At 37.9% G+C, this 19,237-nt stretch overlaps 1 protein-coding gene across 1 annotated transcript; it reads right to left on the bottom strand.

The window, feature by feature from the left end:
- Window positions 1-895: 895 nt before the first annotated feature.
- On the bottom strand, window positions 896-18,161 carry LOC132066324 (uncharacterized). The gene is made up of 11 exons (XM_059459654.1): window positions 17,980-18,161; window positions 16,504-16,546; window positions 16,091-16,144; window positions 13,565-13,628; window positions 5,693-5,749; window positions 5,384-5,490; window positions 5,249-5,287; window positions 4,058-4,146; window positions 3,894-3,972; window positions 1,933-1,980; window positions 896-1,445 (listed from the first exon to the last, which is right to left on the bottom strand). Exons 1-11 carry the CDS (start codon window positions 18,159-18,161, stop codon window positions 1,365-1,367), a joined length of 843 nt encoding a protein of 280 aa, XP_059315637.1. The 3' UTR covers window positions 896-1,364.
- Window positions 18,162-19,237: the final 1,076 nt, after the last annotated feature.

Raw genomic sequence — 19,237 nt, 5'->3', positions numbered from 1 at the left:
ATATAATTATTTTCACATTTTCTATTGTCAAGGATATACTTATATTCACGTTTAGGTGAGGATTATCGAAGACCATAAAACGAGACAATTAGTCATTCCACAATTAATGTGGGGCTTCTAACACCCCTCGCAGCGTGCAGGACCGCATCTAGACAGAGATAATATAACATTGGGACTCAACATCGGGTAAATAAAGATTTAGAATAGGTCCGACTTTAATACCATAATAATAAATGAATCTTGAGTTTAACTCAACTCAAAAGTTACAAAAAAAAATTCTACTATTAGATATAAGTGCATAAACTCTATTGTTTTTCTTTTTGTTTCTCACCCAAATGCGACTTCATTTTCGGGGCTTGACCCAAGACCTCTAATTAAAAGTGAAAAAATACTTACCATCTCGTACACTCTAATTGTTTACTGAAAGTTGTTGTGTCAAGATGTTAGGTAGATCCAGTACCAACTGTGACTTGTTTAAAGGGTTGATGAGTTGGAGTGTGATCTGAGATTCAGGTAACATTTCAACTTCATTTTTAGTTTACTCACTTGATACCAAACCCCCACCTGCCCCAATATGTAGCAGGTGATCTCCGTTGACACACCAAGATTTAGAATCTTCAAATATAAATGGACTAGAAAAAACATACATAATAATTTCAGTTTCGCTACTTAGTTATCGTAATTGTTCCCCCCCCCCCCCCCCCCCCCCCCCCCCCCCCCCAAAAAAAAAAAAAAAAAATTGAACTTTTTCCATCACAAACTGTCTTTCCCATCTGTTTTTTTTTTTTTTTTTGGCACAGAAATTTCATGGCTGTAAATATTTGTCACTCCCTGGAATACTTTGAGATATAGAATTGATGTTTTTGTCTTGACATCCATACGAGAGACGTTCGACTTTAAAGAATTCAATAACAAGAATCATCGTATTAGCACCATAGTATTTCAATGAAATCGCGACAAATTGTGAGACCTCTTGTGTCCAAAAAAAAAAAAAAACTAGTGGCACAATGAAGTACAGATCCAAATCCTGTTCATGGTAGAAGCACAATAGCCTAAAAAAATGTTGTTAACTAGAACACAATGATACTGGAAAAGAAAAAAGAGAAAAAGAAAGAAAAAGGAACTAGCACAAAATGACAGCCTAGAAAAAGGAACTAGCACAAAATGACAGCCTATTCAAAGAAATTACAAACAATTGAAAGGATGTCCATGAGAAAGAGAGAAGTTGTATGTCCAGTTTTAGTCTTACTGGAGAGGAACACGGGGATCTAATTTTCTTAAAGCAACAACTTGAAAGATTCAATTGTCGATCCACGTCCAAAAATTGATTCATCATATCATATGAGTAGTTAACATGTGATTGCTCAAAAATTGACAGGAGAATACGAGCTCCTGTGACCATGAGAAGGTCCTCTAAATCTCCGCACCAATGATATAAACGAACTCTGCAAAAAGAGAACATGAATGCGATAATAGTTTCAGATTCAATCAGCAACAAACACATCCTTCAATTAAAACAATATGTGCACGCCATTAAAAAAAGACTATCCTCAACCTTTTCTTTTCCTTTAGTGTGTTTAGGGCAAGGCAGACGACTATGGCTAGGTGCTATAATTGATTTCATGGCTAACACACCCATGTTGGGTGTTCTTTCAAGACACCACATTTGCGGTTACACCACTAGATGCTATAAGGAAAAATCAAACCAAAGCTCCCTCACTGCGTCCTTTTTCTCTTGTTAAAGAACCACAATTGTTATTGTTCCTAGCCTACCACCAATCTCTCCTGGAAGAGGTTCGTTACTAGAGACATCTGGACAAGAGTCGATTCTGTCAAAACATTTCACCCATAATCCTAGCCAATACGGAATTTTGCACCAGATCAACTATCTCACTTCGTCATAACTTATAAGACCTCAGCATTATTCAATACCTGTAATGTATGTGGCAAGCTCGCCCAAAACTCCAAGTTTGGAATTATCTGCATAAGTTTAGGAGAAGGAAAATATCAGATTACAGCATTACATAAATTCAATGTCAAACACAAGCAACGTCAGCATGATTTCTAAATAACCCCGCTGCACTTGGTGGAATAAAACAATTCTTTTGGTCAGGAATAATATTTAAGCCAGCAATGCATCTTCAAACATTGGATTAAACTTAGAGTATGGTTACTAACAACTGGGCAGCTAATATTTTCCAAACAAACCTCTATCATTTTCTAAGTAAATTTTTACCACTTTACATTAAAAGAACTAATATTTTCTTCCAATTTGCCTAAAAGTCATTCAGTTGGGCTCAGCTTATAAACTTGTTGAGACTGAGTATGATCTAGTTCATGGCTTATCGTAGAAGATGCTTTGACGCAATCTTCACGGTCAGAAAGTCTTTTTCTGCCAGTTTGATAGTGTCCAGGTGGCACTGCTCCTTCGGCCTGAACCGAGGAACCCCTTAGATGTGATGCTATTATTTTAAAAGATTCTTTCTCAATCCCTGAATAATTTGGAGAGAGTTCAAGAATCTTGCTAGACTTGCAACTTTCACCAACGACATGCGCTCTGGCGCAGCAAACTACAGCTCGAGCAAAACTACAAGCAAACACACAGAAGTGACAAATACCTACCACTCCCTCTTCTGGCAACAACATGATTCCTTAGTGTGGTGAACTTTCTATATGCAGATATTGAGTGGAATCCTGAATGCATTTTTCGCATTTATGTATAGCATCCAGTGTCGACTGCAATCTGCATTCGTTCTTAAATAGCAAATACAATACTAAAGTTTGAAAATTCTAACTAGTATAAATTAAGAAGAGACAATCCAGAGCACACACATCCCAATTTGATTAGTTTGCCTCCAACACAAACTTAAGATCAGGTGATCATTTCTCAGCAACATGTTTTCATCTCAAAGTTTTCAATTATCCTCCTTGACATCATCACCATTATTACCTGTCAACCATCACCATCTACAACCACAATATATCAATATCTGCACCACCCTGAGGACCAAATCTCTAACTATATTATGAAGTCTTGTCTTGCTTATAAAAAAGATATATTATTCGTAAAGCACTCCAACAGGACTCACTACTCTCATCCCTTTGTTGCTCATTTGTTGAAGTTTATATATGGGCAATTCACTGCCCCCCAACCACACCCCAACCCTGCCCGAAAACATCACCTGTAGTCAGAATTTGACATTTAAAATTAGAGGACAAATATCCATCCTAATACACAGTTTTTTCTCATCTCTGCATAACCACCTTGCTATCAGATTGTTAATCCTTTTATGTTGTTACATCTGATTTTTTTTCTTAGGTAAAATTTTTACTCTATTGCTTGTTTTAGGCTTTTCTGCCTAATTTGTGTATCACAAATGTGTACTTATCTTGTGCCGATTTAGTTATCTTGAGCCAATCACTTACAAAACAGAGTAGAGTTATGCTTTTGCAGCAAAGGGGAAAAGGAAAAGAGGCCACCGACAATCAAATAAAGACATTGTAGCCAAAGCAGTCTGGATAGGAACTCTCATGCACTTATTCCCCGCTTCTAGACCCCCTAATATAAGACCCAATCCTAGAAAGACTAAAAGAAAATCATGCATTGGTTCAGATAAATCCATTTCTTATAAAAGATCAGAAAACAAAGAATTTTATGACTTTATTGACCTGATCAGGAAAAAAGAAGTTTTTCTATTTTTATGATACTTCTTAATTGTTAATAAAATGAAATTGCAATGGGTATGAATTGACGTATATGCTTTTATTTATTGGACCACTATCAATTCTTTATTCGTCGAAAGAGTAGTTTAAACCTGTCTATTTTTTATATCATAAAATAAACAGAAAATGAAGACATAAGACAGAGAGAAGAGAGGAGAGAAGCAACATACATCTATCCCACGAATGCCCAAAGAGTAGTACCGATAGACTGCACCACCCAGCAAGTAAACTCCAAAGAAGAATAGGATTCTGTGCAGTGAGTATCAACCAATCAATCAATCAGTTAGAAGGAAACTCCATTACGTGGTTTATGTTTTTAACCATTAAACCTTACGTGATCAACATGGTACCAAACCAGCCCATCCCTTTTCCGTGAGAGGATCTAATCGCTGCACAGCCAGAAGGATGATGTATTTGTGTAGCCTACCAACAAAAAATAAAGCATGAACTCCACGTCGAAAACTCAACTATCCATAAGACCAAGGTTCCTGACAAAGTTAAGAGGATGAGTAATAAAGAAGAGATTGAAGAATACACCAGACTCTTTGTCCCCATTGTATGCAAACTAGGAAAGGATTCTGAGCATGCAATGCATATTGCAACAAGGACTGCTGAGCTCTAATCCTCGAAACTGACCTTGCACCAAAGAACTACTTACAAGACAAGCACTCTGACTAAGATTCCAGCCTAACACCGAGCCTAGAACAGCAGACAGAAGCACGCCCAAAGCTGACACTTAGGGTTTGTTCAGTATGAAGGAAAATGTTTTCCATGAAAATATTTTCTTGGAAAAAGTTCTCTAGGAAAATAAGTGGGTTTCTTACGTATTTTCTTGTGTTCGGTACGTAACCAAAAAATATTAACCTAAAAGCATTTGTATATATATTCTAGACAGGCCGGGTGTTACAGTGGTGGGGGTGAAGATGAGGCGTGTTGGAGGGTGGGGAGGCACAATCAATGTGGAATGCCACTTTCGGCAGTCGTTTTCCCTACTTCCACTAGGGAAGTCATTTTCCTCATTATCAAGGATTTTGTTTTCCTAGAAAAAATGTTTTTTCAAAAATTTTGACCAACCAAATATCGGAAAATTGGCTCAATACCGAACACACCCTTGCAGACCAAATAAACAAGCACCCTAGGACTAGTATTCACTCCAAAGGCAAGTCCTCCCAAATAATATGCTGTTATGATGAATGCCTTGCCAAGGGGTTCTTTCTTTTCATCTAGCACGTCATTATGAAACTATTCACCCCACACCAACTTATCAATGTCATTTCAAGGTTCCCATCAAAGCGCCTCCCATCTCCAAGACTACTTGCATCACTATTCACATTAACAATTTTGATTTGCAGGTTCATCTTATACCATGCTATAAGAAATTATCATAATGTGGCTGTCCATACTAAGTCATGTTACCTTATTGACAGTCGGGGGGGTGTATTTTATTAACCAAGATCCTTTTCATGATATAATGACATCAAGTACTACATGATGAGATTGAAACATGGACATTCAAAGTACTTACGTAATGACAAGTCCCAACTAATTCAAGTGTCCGAGGAGCCTGGCAAAGGAATGGAAAAGAAAATCACTGCCTGAATTCTGATGAAATGTCACAGGAGAAAAGCAGAGCAGATATACAAAGCAAACAAGCCCTTACTTGAAATCCATTTGTATCACACACAATAGACACAACAAGTGAACAGTTGTCCTTTGACCCTCTGTTAGACAGTTCAGCCGTGATGCCTTTGAGTGGATCCTTTTTGTCTGCCATATTAATAAAAACAAGAAAAAACATTAAAATTTCCAATTTAATCTAGTAAAGTTGACTCCAACAGTGATTGCAGACTATATCTGCATGAGAAAATGCTACAAATTCATAATTACTGCCCAAAAATAACAAGAAGAACAAGTAATTGATAATAACTTCTCTCCTCTAATCTAAACTAAACGATTGAAGGATTCTTACCAATGAGTTCAAAGGACGTGCTTGATGAATATCCAAGAGTAGTACACACGGGATAACCTGCACTAACCATACTAAAACCATTAAAGGAAATAGAATAAAGAATCAACTAGTGTACAGTTAGTTAGATTTTTAGAAGAGTTGCAAAGGAAGACATATCCTCTGTTTGTCTGTTGCATATGCGATTTGTTCCATGTTCAACTTAATACCTTATAAGAGGAATGGTGATGTACCAGCTGATGTTCATACACTATAAAGACAAAGTACATGCAATGATGTTCAACTCGTTTCTTTCAAAGTTGGAGATGGTAGTCGAGTCAGTTTTTGGACACACAAGTGGTGTGGGGAGAATGAGTTGAGGTTAGTTTTCCCTAACTTATATAGAGTGTCCTGTCAAAGAGAGATGACAGTCCAACAAATTGTGAGGCCTCACGAGGGGGAAGTTCATTGGGATCTGAGGTTCAGGAGGAATTTCCAGGACTAGGAGCTGGAAGAATTTTATAGTTTGATTGAGTTACTGTATGGACAGAATATTCTTACCGATAGATCGGATATTTGTAGTTGGCGAGAGAGTAGAGTTGGCTTATTCACTGTTAAATAGTTTTATGAAAGGTTATTAAGGAGAGATGAATGTATTTCCCTCATCGTGCTATTTGGGTTCCCAGGGTTCCGAGGAAGGTGTGTTTCTTTGTGTGGTTGGCAGCCAGAGGAAGATCAACCATGTAAGTTGGTGTTTCATGTGCAAGAGTACGGGTGAAGATGTGGATCATCTCTTGTTGCATTGTCAGGTGACTAACCGACTGTGCAGGGTGGTTCTTGATTGGTTTGGGGTGCGATGGGTGATGCTGAGAACGGTGAAGGAGGCATTGTATAGTTGGGGTTACAGAAAGGGGAAGAGAAGCCCTAGGGCTTGGAAGGTTGCCCCGCTAGCACTGATGTGGGTTATTTGGAAAGAGCGAAATAGAAGAGCATTCGAAGGGGTGGAACTAGATATTGTAAAGTTGCAAAATAGTCTCTTGTTTCTAGTTTGCTTTTGGTGTTCCCATGAGATCCCTGTTTGTATATATGGCTTGTATACGGGGTCTTTTCCCCCAGCTGTTAATAAAATTATTACCTTATCCAAAAAAAAAAAAAAAAAAAAGGAGAGACAAAGTACATGCATGAATTAAATAGAGACATGCATGAATTAAATAGAGGATGAATAAAATCACAAATGTTCATGCCATTTAGCTGTGTCACTATTTTTTTTTATTTTTTTTTTTTAAACTGGTAAATTTAAAGCTGTGTCACTACGTTTGCCAATCAATATAGTAGAACTTTAATAGACAAGTGAGAATAGTTGATTTGGAGAACAAGAGAATATATACAGCTAGAATTCATTAAAAGGTGACCAAAAAGATTGAGTCACAAAAGATAAAGCTAATACTAAGGAGCTAACAAAATCCAAAGAATGTTCAATGCTAGTTATAGGGGTCAGATTGCACCAGGTAAAGAGAGGAAGTAAGCACTTTGCCTTCAGGGAGTGATTAGGAGTTGAGATTCTATCAAAACATCTACGATTTCTTTACGTCCAAATGCACCATTAACCAGATTTTCTTGATGGATTTATTGACTTTCTAGGAATTCCACCTCGCATAGGCCTCTTTGGTGCTGAATGGCATGACCCAACTTTATTTAAAAAGTAGAGTAAAATATGCTCCAGAAATTTCTCAAAAAAACAAAAAAAAAAAAAAAAAAAACAAAAAAGGAGCAAGACATAGTAGATATCAACAGCTACTGTACAGTGGAGGAGCAGATGGTTAACACTTCTGCATTCAACTGACACAAGTGGCTTCACTACGAAGAATTTTTAGGCCACATATTAGTATTATACTCATTACGTTTTGTGAAATGTCCCATCTAAAAGTTAAATTGCCAGCTAATTGATGATATATTTATTTTTTGTCATCAAGACGCTCTACAAGACAAGTTTTATTAATTGCGTTTTCAATGTGCCCCTCATGTGCGGGCTAGATTTTGTTCCTAGGTGAATATTAGTTTGAATCTCCTAATTGATTCCAATTGATGTATATTGAACTCCCAACCGGAGTATTTATTCCTTATTTACACAATATTCGGAAGAGTGCTCATGCTTCTTGGAGCTTGCATATCGTGTGTTCCTACCTTGTTGCAAGTGTCTTTGACACTAGAACTTTGAACTAATTTTTTAGCATATCTGCTCTCATTTTCATCAATAAACCTTTTACAGATTCAACTCTTACAAATCCTCTCAACAATAATTGAGTAATTAAATGTTCACTAGTGCTTTCATGAGAACAAGCAAATGAAAGTCCATTGTTGTTTATCTTGTAAAGAATGGATCTTGGGCCTCACTCAACCCCAAAAGCTGGCTCCTCTCAATAATAATTGAGTAATTGATCGTCACTTGTGCTTTCATGAGAACAAGCAACTGGAAATCCATTGTTGTTTATCTTGTAAAGAATGGATCTTGGGCCTAACTCAACCCAAAAGCTAGCTCATAGGGTGAGGGTTGTCCAAGTCCATATTAGGAACCAATTACCCATCCCATATCCGATGTGGGACACTTAACACTCCCCTACACCCACCCCGAAAGCTAGTTAACGGGAGTGTAGACAATATAATATGGGGCCCAACATCGGTGAACAAAGAATTGGGTGGGCCTGGCTCTGATACGATGTTAAGAATGAATCTTGGGCCTAACGCAACTCCAAAAGATAGCTCATAAGGTGAGGGTTGTCTAAGTCCATATAAGGAGACCAATTACCCATCCCATATTCGATGTGGGACTCTTAAAACTACTCCCCTCCCCCCCCCCCCCCCCCCCAAAAAAAAAAAAAAAGCCGAGAACTCGTTAACGGGAACGTAGACAATATAATATGGGGCCCAACATCGATGAACAAAGAATTGTGTAGGCCTGGCACTAATACCATGTTAACAATGGATTTTGGGCCTAACTCAACCTCAAAAGCTAGCTCATAGGGTAAAGATTGTCCAAGTCCATATTATTACACCTCGTACTTTTTGTACGTTATGTTTGTCGTAAGTTAATCGACGTAAGCTCGGAGAACAAGATTATCTTTGAGGTTATAAGTGTTTAAACTATTACACCCCGTATTTTCGCGCTACTGTGCGTCGTAAGTAAAGTAACGTAAACCTGAAAAGGTTGAGAACCCTTATATGGATAGTAATGGTTTTAAAACAAGTGTTAAGTAAGTCTCGTAAGAACTCGGGGCTAAACGAATCGAGGAAATTGTTCATCGAAACTCGAGGAAAGGTAGGAAGAATTCTGGACAAGATTTTGGCCCAACTTTTCGGGGATAGATCTCCTAATATATAAGTAGTTATGTTGTGCATAACCTATCTAAATTCAAGTTTAGCGAGTCTACTTTCCAACGCAACAAACAGTTCATCAATCGGAGCTCTGTACAAAAAGTTAAATACATTTTAAGAAAACGCTGCAAAGCAGCTCCTTCTGGGACACACTAAGGCCGTGGAACACCCCATAAAATGAATGAATAGGTGGGAGCTCGACCCTTATGTCATTTTACACCATTTTTAGACCCTACAATCTCACAAACTCTCTCCAAAGAGTTCTCCCACAACCCTAGACCAAAATCAAAGATAGAAACATGAATCCAACGCTAGAAATCCCATGGTGCTTGCTAGATCGTAGTTCTTCATCTTGTGGCTGTTTTTCGAGGGTTCTTCCAAGTGAAGCAATTTCAGATTTGAAGTGATTCTTGTTGTTTAAGGTAAGATTAGCTCTCACATGGTTCTAGAGCAAAACCAAAGTGAAACAACACAAAACAAGCATCGGAAATCTTGCAGAACTAGTGGAACCAAGTCCTTCCTTGTTGTTGATGATTTAAAGGTTTCTTTGTTGTGAAGTAAGCTCAAGTTTAAGTTTGGTTCAAGTTTAAGTTTGGTCTGTGTTATAAGGTAAGTTTTATCCTCTTCTACTTAGTCTTGGACTAATTTAAGCCCTCAATAGCTTGTATGATGAAGAAACTTGCGAAATAATGGTTGGAAGTTGTTGTTGAGGTGCTCGTGCATATTGAACGGTTTTGGAGGTTATTCTTGTGATCTTTTGAGCTGGAAATTGAGGGAGTAACATGAATATATTGTTGTTATTGTTATTAACATGTTCATGAAGAAAGAGAAAGGGTTTAAACTATAATAGTTCGTTAGTCATAAATCGAACTTGCCGCTCGTGTTTGTTGAACTGTTTGAGAAGCTTATCATGAGTATTAGTGCTTCTGTTTGGGCTTTTGGTGGCTGTTGCAACTTGTGGGAAGTCATATAAACAGGGTTAGTGTTGTCTGTTTTATCCTAGAATAGTTACGACACTTCAATCGTAACAATAGTGCCATTTTCATTATTGCAGACAAAGGGGCATGGGGATAAGCTCGGTTGGTTGTTGAGCAGGAGGTTGACTCAGGTACGTAAAGGCTATTCATTCTTTCTTTTGGCATGACTCTAGTCCCAAAACGACTTTTCAGAAAGAAGCGTTTATAGAAGAGTTTCAGCAGAAAGTGTTATATTCTATTCGAGTCCTTTCTATAGAGTTGTATTGTGTTTGTCCCTCGTCGGGAGCACTTTTCAGTCTATACTTATTCTTGTTCAGTGAGAAAGGAAAGAGCACAGTTACAAGCTTACAGTTATACAGTGCAACCGCACACCGAGTCCTATATACGGCCGAGTAGCTATATGTATTATATCGCATTGTTGTGTGAGATGAGACGGAAACAGATAAGGACTTATTCAGTTTAACCTTGACTCTTAGTACTTTCAGTTATTACAGATTTCAGTTCAGTTTCAGCTTTCAATTATTTCATTTGCCTTATATACTCGGTACACTATTTCGTACTGACGTCCTTTTTGCCGGGGCGTTGCATTTCATGCCTGCAGGTTCAGATAAACAGGCAGAGAGGCCTCCCCAGTAGAGTATGGTTAGTCACCAGTGGCACAACCTACGGGCTAAGTAGCGCCTCAATGGGAGTCTTTTTTCCCTCCGCGATAGTGTAGACAAGACAGTAAGAGAGAATGGTCGGACAAAACAGTGTATCACGAATCAATTGATTTAATGTGGCAAGCTCTTTCCTTTGTCCATCTCTCCAGAGTTACTCCCAGGTCATTCAGAGATTGGAAATCTTCTCTCCATTCTTTCTCCCACACACCTTTTTTGCCCTCTTTCACCGAGGAGGAAAGAATAATCTTCCAAGCGGACAGAGACATAAATTTCCATTAGATTCATTCCTAAGCTTGCTTTGTTAGATGATAGGTAGGCCAGTAAGCTCCCCTGTCCCGACCACAGAACAACTTGATCTTCCTAGAGGCTTGTAGACGTGTCCTGTAGTACATCAGTATGGCAGCCTTGTGGGCCTAGATTGGTATTATTTGCTTTATAGATTGGCCTTGCCAGCCTAGATCTTTTGATTGTATTCAGGTTTCACAACTTACAAAGTGGTACGCTCGGGGTCAAGTAAGGTACCGGATGCCGGCCATGCCTCTCCGGGTTTGGGGCGTGACACATATAAGGAGACCAATTACTCATCCCATATCCGATGTGGAACTTTTAACATTTCTGATATTTTATATCCTCATTTCCTGGAAGAGTTCATCAATCAAAGCAAACTAACTATTTTTTAGGCGAGGGAGTCCATCAATCATTCAGAAAGCAATTTGGGAACCAATGCTCAAACAGTCATTTGAATTGACAAAACTGGTATGTTAACATCTTAATCGATCATTTGCATAACCAAGTCGCAATTTTCGTTGTGCTTCTTTTTTTGTGCAACACAGGACTTGAAGAGATATGTAGTGCGGTTAGATTGTTTGTCACAAAATCAGTTTTATCAAAGGACCCTTTTTATAACCGTGGTGTTTGGGTCAACTTGCTCACACCTCGACTAATTCCATGGGTACTTGCCACCTCCGACCAACAGAAGTACTGAGGTTCTTGGTCCTCTACCATATATTTTGTCCGGGTAAATGAACACCATGAGTAAATCTTTTTCCACTTAAAATAAATTTTCATCAATCTTAATATAGCCTCCATTGTAGAATTACCGGGCATAAATCCAAAATGATTCTCCGTCACTCTTGTAGTGCCCCTAAGTCTACGCTCTATCGCTCTTTCCCAGAGTTTCATCGTATAACTTATAAGCTATGTTACTCGAACTCGAGTGCGGGTGTCGGATACAGGTACGGATCTAGAGGTCAGATTCAGCATGATCTCAATTTTAAGATTCATGGGTATGAATCCTAGTACGGATACGGGAAAGGGATTCGGCAAAAAATAATTTAAAATTCTAAAAATATAAATATAAAAATGTAAATTAGGTGTTCTCAATTCTTTCTATTCTTGATTTTATCTTTTCAAAAAATCTCTATTTGGCTCCTTAAAGTAATATTTTTTTCACGCTGTTTTAGAGAATTAGTTTGTTCCCTAATCATGCGAATTAGGGTTAAGGAAAATACATACCTATCTATCATAGGTTCTACAGAAGTTTCTTGAGGAGTTTATAACGGTCTTGGGCCACTCCGCCTAAACATACCATTTCATAAACTCTACCCACCAACTTCGATAACATACCCTTCATACCAGCCCCTTTCATAAACCCTAACACACCACGAGATAGATCGACTCCCGATGACCTGATCTCTGAAAATCCCAGCCGCAATCGACCTTGCACGCACCATCACGCGCCAACTGTCGGTCAGCGTCGGCGAGCATGTCAGTGTCACACGCCGGCAGGTGAACTTTTCCGGCAGTTTTCAACCTCGTTTCTTCTTCTGTGGAGGTCGCCCACACTTTCGAACTCTACCCATGCTACTTTTTCTAGCTGATTTAGTCTTCTCATATCCGACTGATTTGGTCAAAGCATCCAATCTCTATTGACCGGATCTGACACGAATCCTGCACCTTAACCTGTGTCAGTGTCGTGTCGACACGGGTACGATGGCGAAAGTGCCGGGTCTGAGCAACATAGCTTATAAGTCTAATACCTTATCTTACTTTGAATATCTCCTTTGTTCTTATAAATTGGAATCAAAGTACTCTTTCTCTACTTGACAGGCATCCTACTTCTTAGTATAACACTAAATAGCTTGACAAGACATTGTGGGGTCCATCCACAACATCAATTATGGCTAAATTCATAATTCAAAGGAGGAAGACTTTCCTTCTCTATTGTTTACATTTCGGCCACTTATGGGGATGGACCCCACATATCCAATTTAATCTCTCTTAGGCACTTCCAAACCTCTATAAGGATACCATCTGGACCATAGGCTTTTCTAATCCTCATAATTTTCATGCCATTATTTACCTCTGCCAACTTAATTCTATGAGTGTGGCTAAAGTTTCTATTGCATACAGAGATATGGAGATCCAAAATGTGTATATCTCATCCCATCTTATTTCTTCAAAATTTATTGAGTGTTTTTGCTATCAAACGTTCAACTACAACAGACAGCCCCAATAATTTTTAGTTCCTAAAATAGTTGGCACGAGATTGACATATGGACAAGACAATTTGTCACATACTTTCTTTTTTACATACTCATCTTGCTTAATCTAATGGGTATAGAATACAGTACATAAAATCTCAACTTTTTCTCTTGTCCTTTTTTTATAAGGAAAAAGTGTTATTGTCCTTGTCATATCCAATTATTGAAACCATTTAAGTTATAATGAAATTTGACATCTCTTGACCTACCAGTCCTCTACCATAACTAGAAAGGACACTTTCAACAGAGGAGGTAAAAGGAAGAAAACACATGTAATGATGTAAATGTTGTTAATAAAGAAAAAAAAAGAATCTTAGATATCCATAACTTCAGGAGTATTACCTCCGACAGTATTAGCAACGAGGGCACTACAGCCCATACCACAACGAGAAATACCACCACATTCCTGCAATTGCAAGCACGTTCAAGTTAGAGTGTGATTAAAGAAAACTAACGTATACTAAAAATAATTATCAGAGTCAACAAGTATAAATTTCACATCTAAAAGACAGAATATTTCAATACATGGGCGTAACAAGTCCTCCTTTGTACAAGAATAAGGGGGACATTCAAAGCTGCAACAACTATAGAGGTATCAAGCTGCTAAGCCACACTATGAAAGTGTGGGAAAGGATGGTAGAGATGAGGGTGAGGCGAGGCGTATCTTTTTCAGAGAACCAGTTCGGATTCATGTCAGGGCGCTCTACTACAGAAGCCATTCATATTGTTAGGAGATTGGTAGCAGCGATAGGGAGCGGAAGAGGGACTTGCACATGGTATTCATCGACACAGAGAGCTTACGCCGCAGTGCAAGAGAGGTTTTATGGAGATGCTTCGAGGCTAAAGGTGTGTACCCGTGGCGTACATTGTAGCGATCAAGGACATGTATGATGGAGCCAAGACCGGGGTAAGGACAAGAGAGGAGACTCGGATTACTTCCTGGCCCGATGGGTTTGCGTCGGGGATCGGCCTCTAGCCCGCTTTTCTATTTGCTTCGGAAGTCACGGATCGACGCGACAAATCCAAAGTGAGGTGCTATGGTGTATGTTGTTCGCGGATGACATAGTCTTGAATGACGAGACTCATAGCGGAGTTAACGCTAAGCTAGAGGTTTGGCGGCAGACGTTGGAATCTAAAGGATTCAAGTTTAGTAGGACCAAGACAGAGTACATGGAGTGCAGCTTCAGTGGCATACCAAATGAGACTGACGTGGAAGTGAGGCTTGGTACCCTGTGTCGTCCGAAAAGTTTCAAGTACCTTGGGTCTACTATACAAGGAAATGGGGATATCGACGATGATGTCACTCATCGTATTGGTGCAGGGTGGATAAAATGGAGACTCGTTTCCGGTGTGCTGTGTGACAAGAAAGTGCCACCAAAACTTAAGGGCAAGTTCTACAAAGTAGTGATTAGACCGACTTTGTTGTACGGGCGAGTGTTGGCGGCGAACTCTCGTGTAGAAGATGAAAGTCGCGAAATGAGAATGTTGCGGTGGATGTGTGGGCACACTAGGAGAGATAGGATTAGGAATGGAGACATCTGGGACAAGGTGGAAGTGGCATCGGTAGAGGACAAGATGCGGGAAGCGAGGCTACGATAGTTTGGGCATGTGAAGAGGAGAGGCAGGGACGCCCCCGGTGCGGAGGCGTGAAAGGTTGGCTATGGACGGTTTCGGGAGAGGTAGAGGTAGGCAGCCAAAGAAGTATTGGGGGAAAGGTGATTAGAAAGGATACGGCGTTAGTTTCACTATCAAGGATACGACCTTAGATAGAGGTTGTGGAGACTAAATTAGGATAGAAAGTTAGTAAGGCTAAGCAGTAGTCTCACTTATTCTTTCACACTAGTGGTTGTAGTTTTGCTCATCATTTATCGCTCTTTGATTTCTCGCTATATTTGTTGGGGTCTTGTTTTTCCGCATTGTTTTATCATGACTTCTTCGCTCTTGTTATTTCTTATTTTTGCATTACTCGATATGCTTGTCCGTATCCGACTCTTTTGTCTTGTTTTCTCGAGCTTGCGGTCTTTCGTAAACAAGCTCACTACCTCCCAAGGGGGTAAGGTTTGCGTACACTTTACTCTCTCTTCGGACCCCACATTGCGAGATTGACCGGTTTGTTGTTGTTGTTGTTGGGCGTAACAAGTCTGAGCTGTATGTGATAAATAAAATCACTTGAAGATGCTTTATCAAAGACGATAAATAAATAAACTTCATTTGTGTAATTTTGGTTACTTTCTAATGTTCAATAAGTTTGAGCAGAACATAAATTTATTGTAGCAGAGTTGATAGTACTCTAAAATTCACCCCCTAGATACCCACATGAATTTATATATTTCCATTGGCAAATCAAAAATATTTGTCAGATAGCGAGTATTCAGTCTATGATATTATAATAATCAATAGTCTCTTAGTCTCCCAAAAAAAAAAAAAAAAAAGATGATGAACTTATAAGGCATTATGCCTAGCAAAACTCTAATAATCGGTAGAATTTTTCGAAAGAGAATCAACAACTTGTTTCATAGTCATTGAGAGATTTCTGAGGGCCATCAGGGTCCGCCAGGCCTCTCTCTCCTAGTATGTGTTTCATAGTCATTGACAGATTTCTGAGGGACATCACGGACCTTCTGGCCTCTCTCTCCTAGTATGTTAATATATTGTTTATTCTGTCGTATTCCCAAGTTTGTAGAAACTGGCCTAGTTTAATCCGCAGCCCCACATTAGTTACTAGAGTAGTATTGTTACAAAAAGGATAGCTAATTTTCTGTTACACGTGATAATTTACATTTCATAGGGTTAAGTAGAGAACAACTTTGTCTCCTCTTGCAATAATAATTGGCAAAGAAACACAGATGTAACTTGACAAGCACTTACCCCACACTCAATACAGGTAGGAGGATCATGGTTGAAAATCATTGAATCACAGAGCTGTTACATATACAGAGAGGAACAAAAGTGAGATGAAGTAAAATATTAGCAGTTTAACCAGTAATAACATCCAAACAAACTCATCTTTTTTTTTTTTTCCTCATCATTAAGATGTAACTGCCACGTGTACTAACCATATCACAGCTCAACTACATTATGCTTCCTAAGTGAAACGTCATACTTCTTGTCCATAGACCTCAGACATTCAGGACATAATAAAATGCTTTTTTTTGTCTTTCTGATAAGGGGTGGCTTATAAAATACTTACGAACATAATTTAGTCAACGAGCAAGTATCGAAAAGCCATTGTAAATTGGAAAATCAAACTAAGCATGACAGTGTAACCTGATGCAGCCAACCTGAAACCATAGCACAGTCCCATTAACAGCCACCTTGTAGAACCTGAAATTATGTAACAGTACAGTCCTTTAGTAAAATTGCCACCCCACAACAAACTAATAAAAGAAGAACTTTCTTTGAGCTTTGTGTCTATTCTGCTCTATATAATTTCATTTTATAACAATACTAATGGATTTTGCTAACCTACTACATGAAGGTAATAGGTTAGCATCCTCCCCATCTTTTGATTTCCTTAAATGTCCCTAAAAATATATAGCCAGCTTATTAGTAAAAGGATATTTTGTCTTTTCATCTCAACGGCTAAAGTCAAGTCATCTTTCCCTCTCTTTTTGTGGGTGCCTCCAGCAATCCCAGCCCCATTTTCACAGAAAAAAAAAATAATTATTCACCAGGTTTCTTCATATGTCTGGTGCAACCTAGAGCTTTGAAGTTTAAGTTTTATTTTGTTCTTTAGAACTACCTCCCTTTGGAGCACAGTAAGAAAACTATGGACTATAACTGCAGAAATTAAGGATCTCTAATGCAAAGCTTTCCAATCGAAAACAAATAGTGAGGACTAATTGACTTTCAGGCTAAGCCAATGGAAGTATCAATAGCAATGATGTGAAAAATTTAGAAATGAAATCTTAAGAAACCGCCTTAGAAATAAAAGTGAGTACATTGCTAATGTAGTAGGTTAGCAGTTAGCACGACCAACAACAACAAGAATTATACCCAGTATAATCCGACAAGTGGGGTCAGGGGAGGGTACGCAGACGTTACCCTACCTTCCGGAGGTAGAGAGATTGTTTCCAATAGACCCTCGCCTCAAGGTTAGCAAGACCTAATACTAATAATGTCTTCTAGGCAAATTAGAAGTTCTTTGGACAACATTACCAGTTTCAAAAAAAAAAGTAGAAGTTCTTTGGAATTGGAGTTCACCAAATCACACTCTTATCATTACACAGACCTATGAGTCTCTAACCAAAATAAAATCCAAACAGACCAGGACCTAATCCAAGTATAACAATAAGTAAGCCTCAATATCAACTAGTTGGTATATCCTGGCTATATGAATCTTTCATTTCAATTTTCTGTTCTGTTCTTAGCTAAGAACAATCCCATATACCTGTATTATTATTTTTCCCTAACATATGGCATGACAATATGTCCTTCTACATCATTATATTCAGGGTTTGTTAGCCAGCCGAAATTATGTGGTTATTATCCTGCTCAAAACTTTGTCCAAACCATATATTTGTATTAAAAATTTTGTCAAATATGTACAAATTATTAATTAAGAACACAATAACTTTAAAGAATTAGAACCTCTAACCCACAATAATATTTTTCATATGTCATCAAATTACTTCACTATCAATCTGGGATGCAACAATTATTATTTCACCCATATGAAGCTTGCCAACTAAAATTGATGGAAATGGGCTACATGAAACAGAAAAGTGTAAGCAAGTAGAAAAGGAAAAAGAGAGTACCCATCTTCACTAAGGATGCCATGTGGGAAATTAAGAATTGGGTTTGTTAAACCGAAATTATAAAGCTTATTATCCTGCTCAAAACTTAGCTGACACGTTGCATATACTGAACTAACGATGGTAGCGAAGATGATTAATGGAATGAGTGGATTGGGATTTGGGAAATTGCCGCCAATTGTCATTTCGATTCTGGAAACTACATAAGCAATTTAGTGCAGTAATTGAAGCTGCGTTTTGTTGATCTTTAGAGAAATCTTGATGTTGGGACTTGGCTTGGGGAAATGAACTCGCGGGGGTCTTTTGGATGTGTCCTTTAAGGCTTTAGGTTCATTGACCAACTATTTCACTAATTTTTCTTCTTTCCTTAAAAGTTTCTAATTTTATTATTATTTACAATCCCTCCGAAAACCAATAATAACAATATAAATTTACTAAATTATTCTTATATAATAAAAATAAATTATTATTTCCTTTTTATTAATAGTAATACTTTTCACATTAGGAATATAACAATATCAAATTTTTATATGATTTTTTTAATCATTATTTAAATATTATTTTTAACTTATCAATCTTTATTTAAAATTAAAATTAAAAAAAGTCAATTTATCTCTTAATTTTTTGAATGTTCCTTATTATGGAACAAATTTTTTTTTTTTTTTTTTTTAAATGAGCGATCTCTAATTATTTTATTTTATTTATTATAGAAATGGGAGTTTGCGGTCCGAACAATAATTTGGGGAATTTCGAAAAATTTTAAGGGCAAATTGGGAGCCTAATTTCAATAGATTTCACAAATTTGATCTCATTTACTCTTCATCGTGATAGCCTATTTTGCAAAAATTTGGGGTTTGTTTTTCCATTTCTCGATTTTTCAATTCCATATCGCTTAGCTTCTCTGACCGTCTTCTCTATATCTTTTCTTTCTTAATTTTTTCTCAGTTCTTTCTTATGGCCATGGAAGATTGGTTCATAAAATTGGACTCTGTGATTGAATTTATTTACCCTTTATTTTATAAGACACGTGTATAAAATACATCAATTTTCGAACCTTTGGGAAGGCACCATTTGTCTACCTTCTGATTTTTTGTGGTCTTCAATATTTCTTTTAAAGCTTTTCCATTTTGTGGATTTATTTCATAGATTCTCCTTTTGGTTCTAATTTTTTTTTGTGGGGGGGACTAAATCGCTCCTCCAGAAGATTTTTTTTCCATATCCATGTTCGAACCCCCAAAATCTGACTTCAAGACACCCCCAA

Source organism: Lycium ferocissimum, chromosome 8, assembly GCF_029784015.1.
Source record: "Lycium ferocissimum isolate CSIRO_LF1 chromosome 8, AGI_CSIRO_Lferr_CH_V1, whole genome shotgun sequence".
In the NCBI taxonomy this organism is placed as follows: domain Eukaryota; kingdom Viridiplantae; phylum Streptophyta; class Magnoliopsida; order Solanales; family Solanaceae; genus Lycium; species Lycium ferocissimum.
The sequence above is the reverse complement of the archived record's forward strand: the minus strand, read 5'-3'. Positions and strand labels throughout refer to the sequence as shown.

What these genes read in the sequence shown, in the direction of transcription:
- LOC132066324 (XM_059459654.1), bottom strand. Translation starts at nt 18,161, where the DNA reads ATGACAATTGGCGGCAATTTCCCAAATCCCAATCCACTCATTCCATTA. An exon ending in TTTGGTACCATGTTGATCAC is followed by an intron (nt 3,973 to 4,057) that starts GTAAGGTTTAAT and finishes CTCACTGCACAG; the next exon opens with AATCCTATTCTTCTTTGGAG. An exon ending in GCTTGCCACATACATTACAG is followed by an intron (nt 1,446 to 1,932) that starts GTATTGAATAAT and finishes CTCTTTTTGCAG; the next exon opens with AGTTCGTTTATATCATTGGT.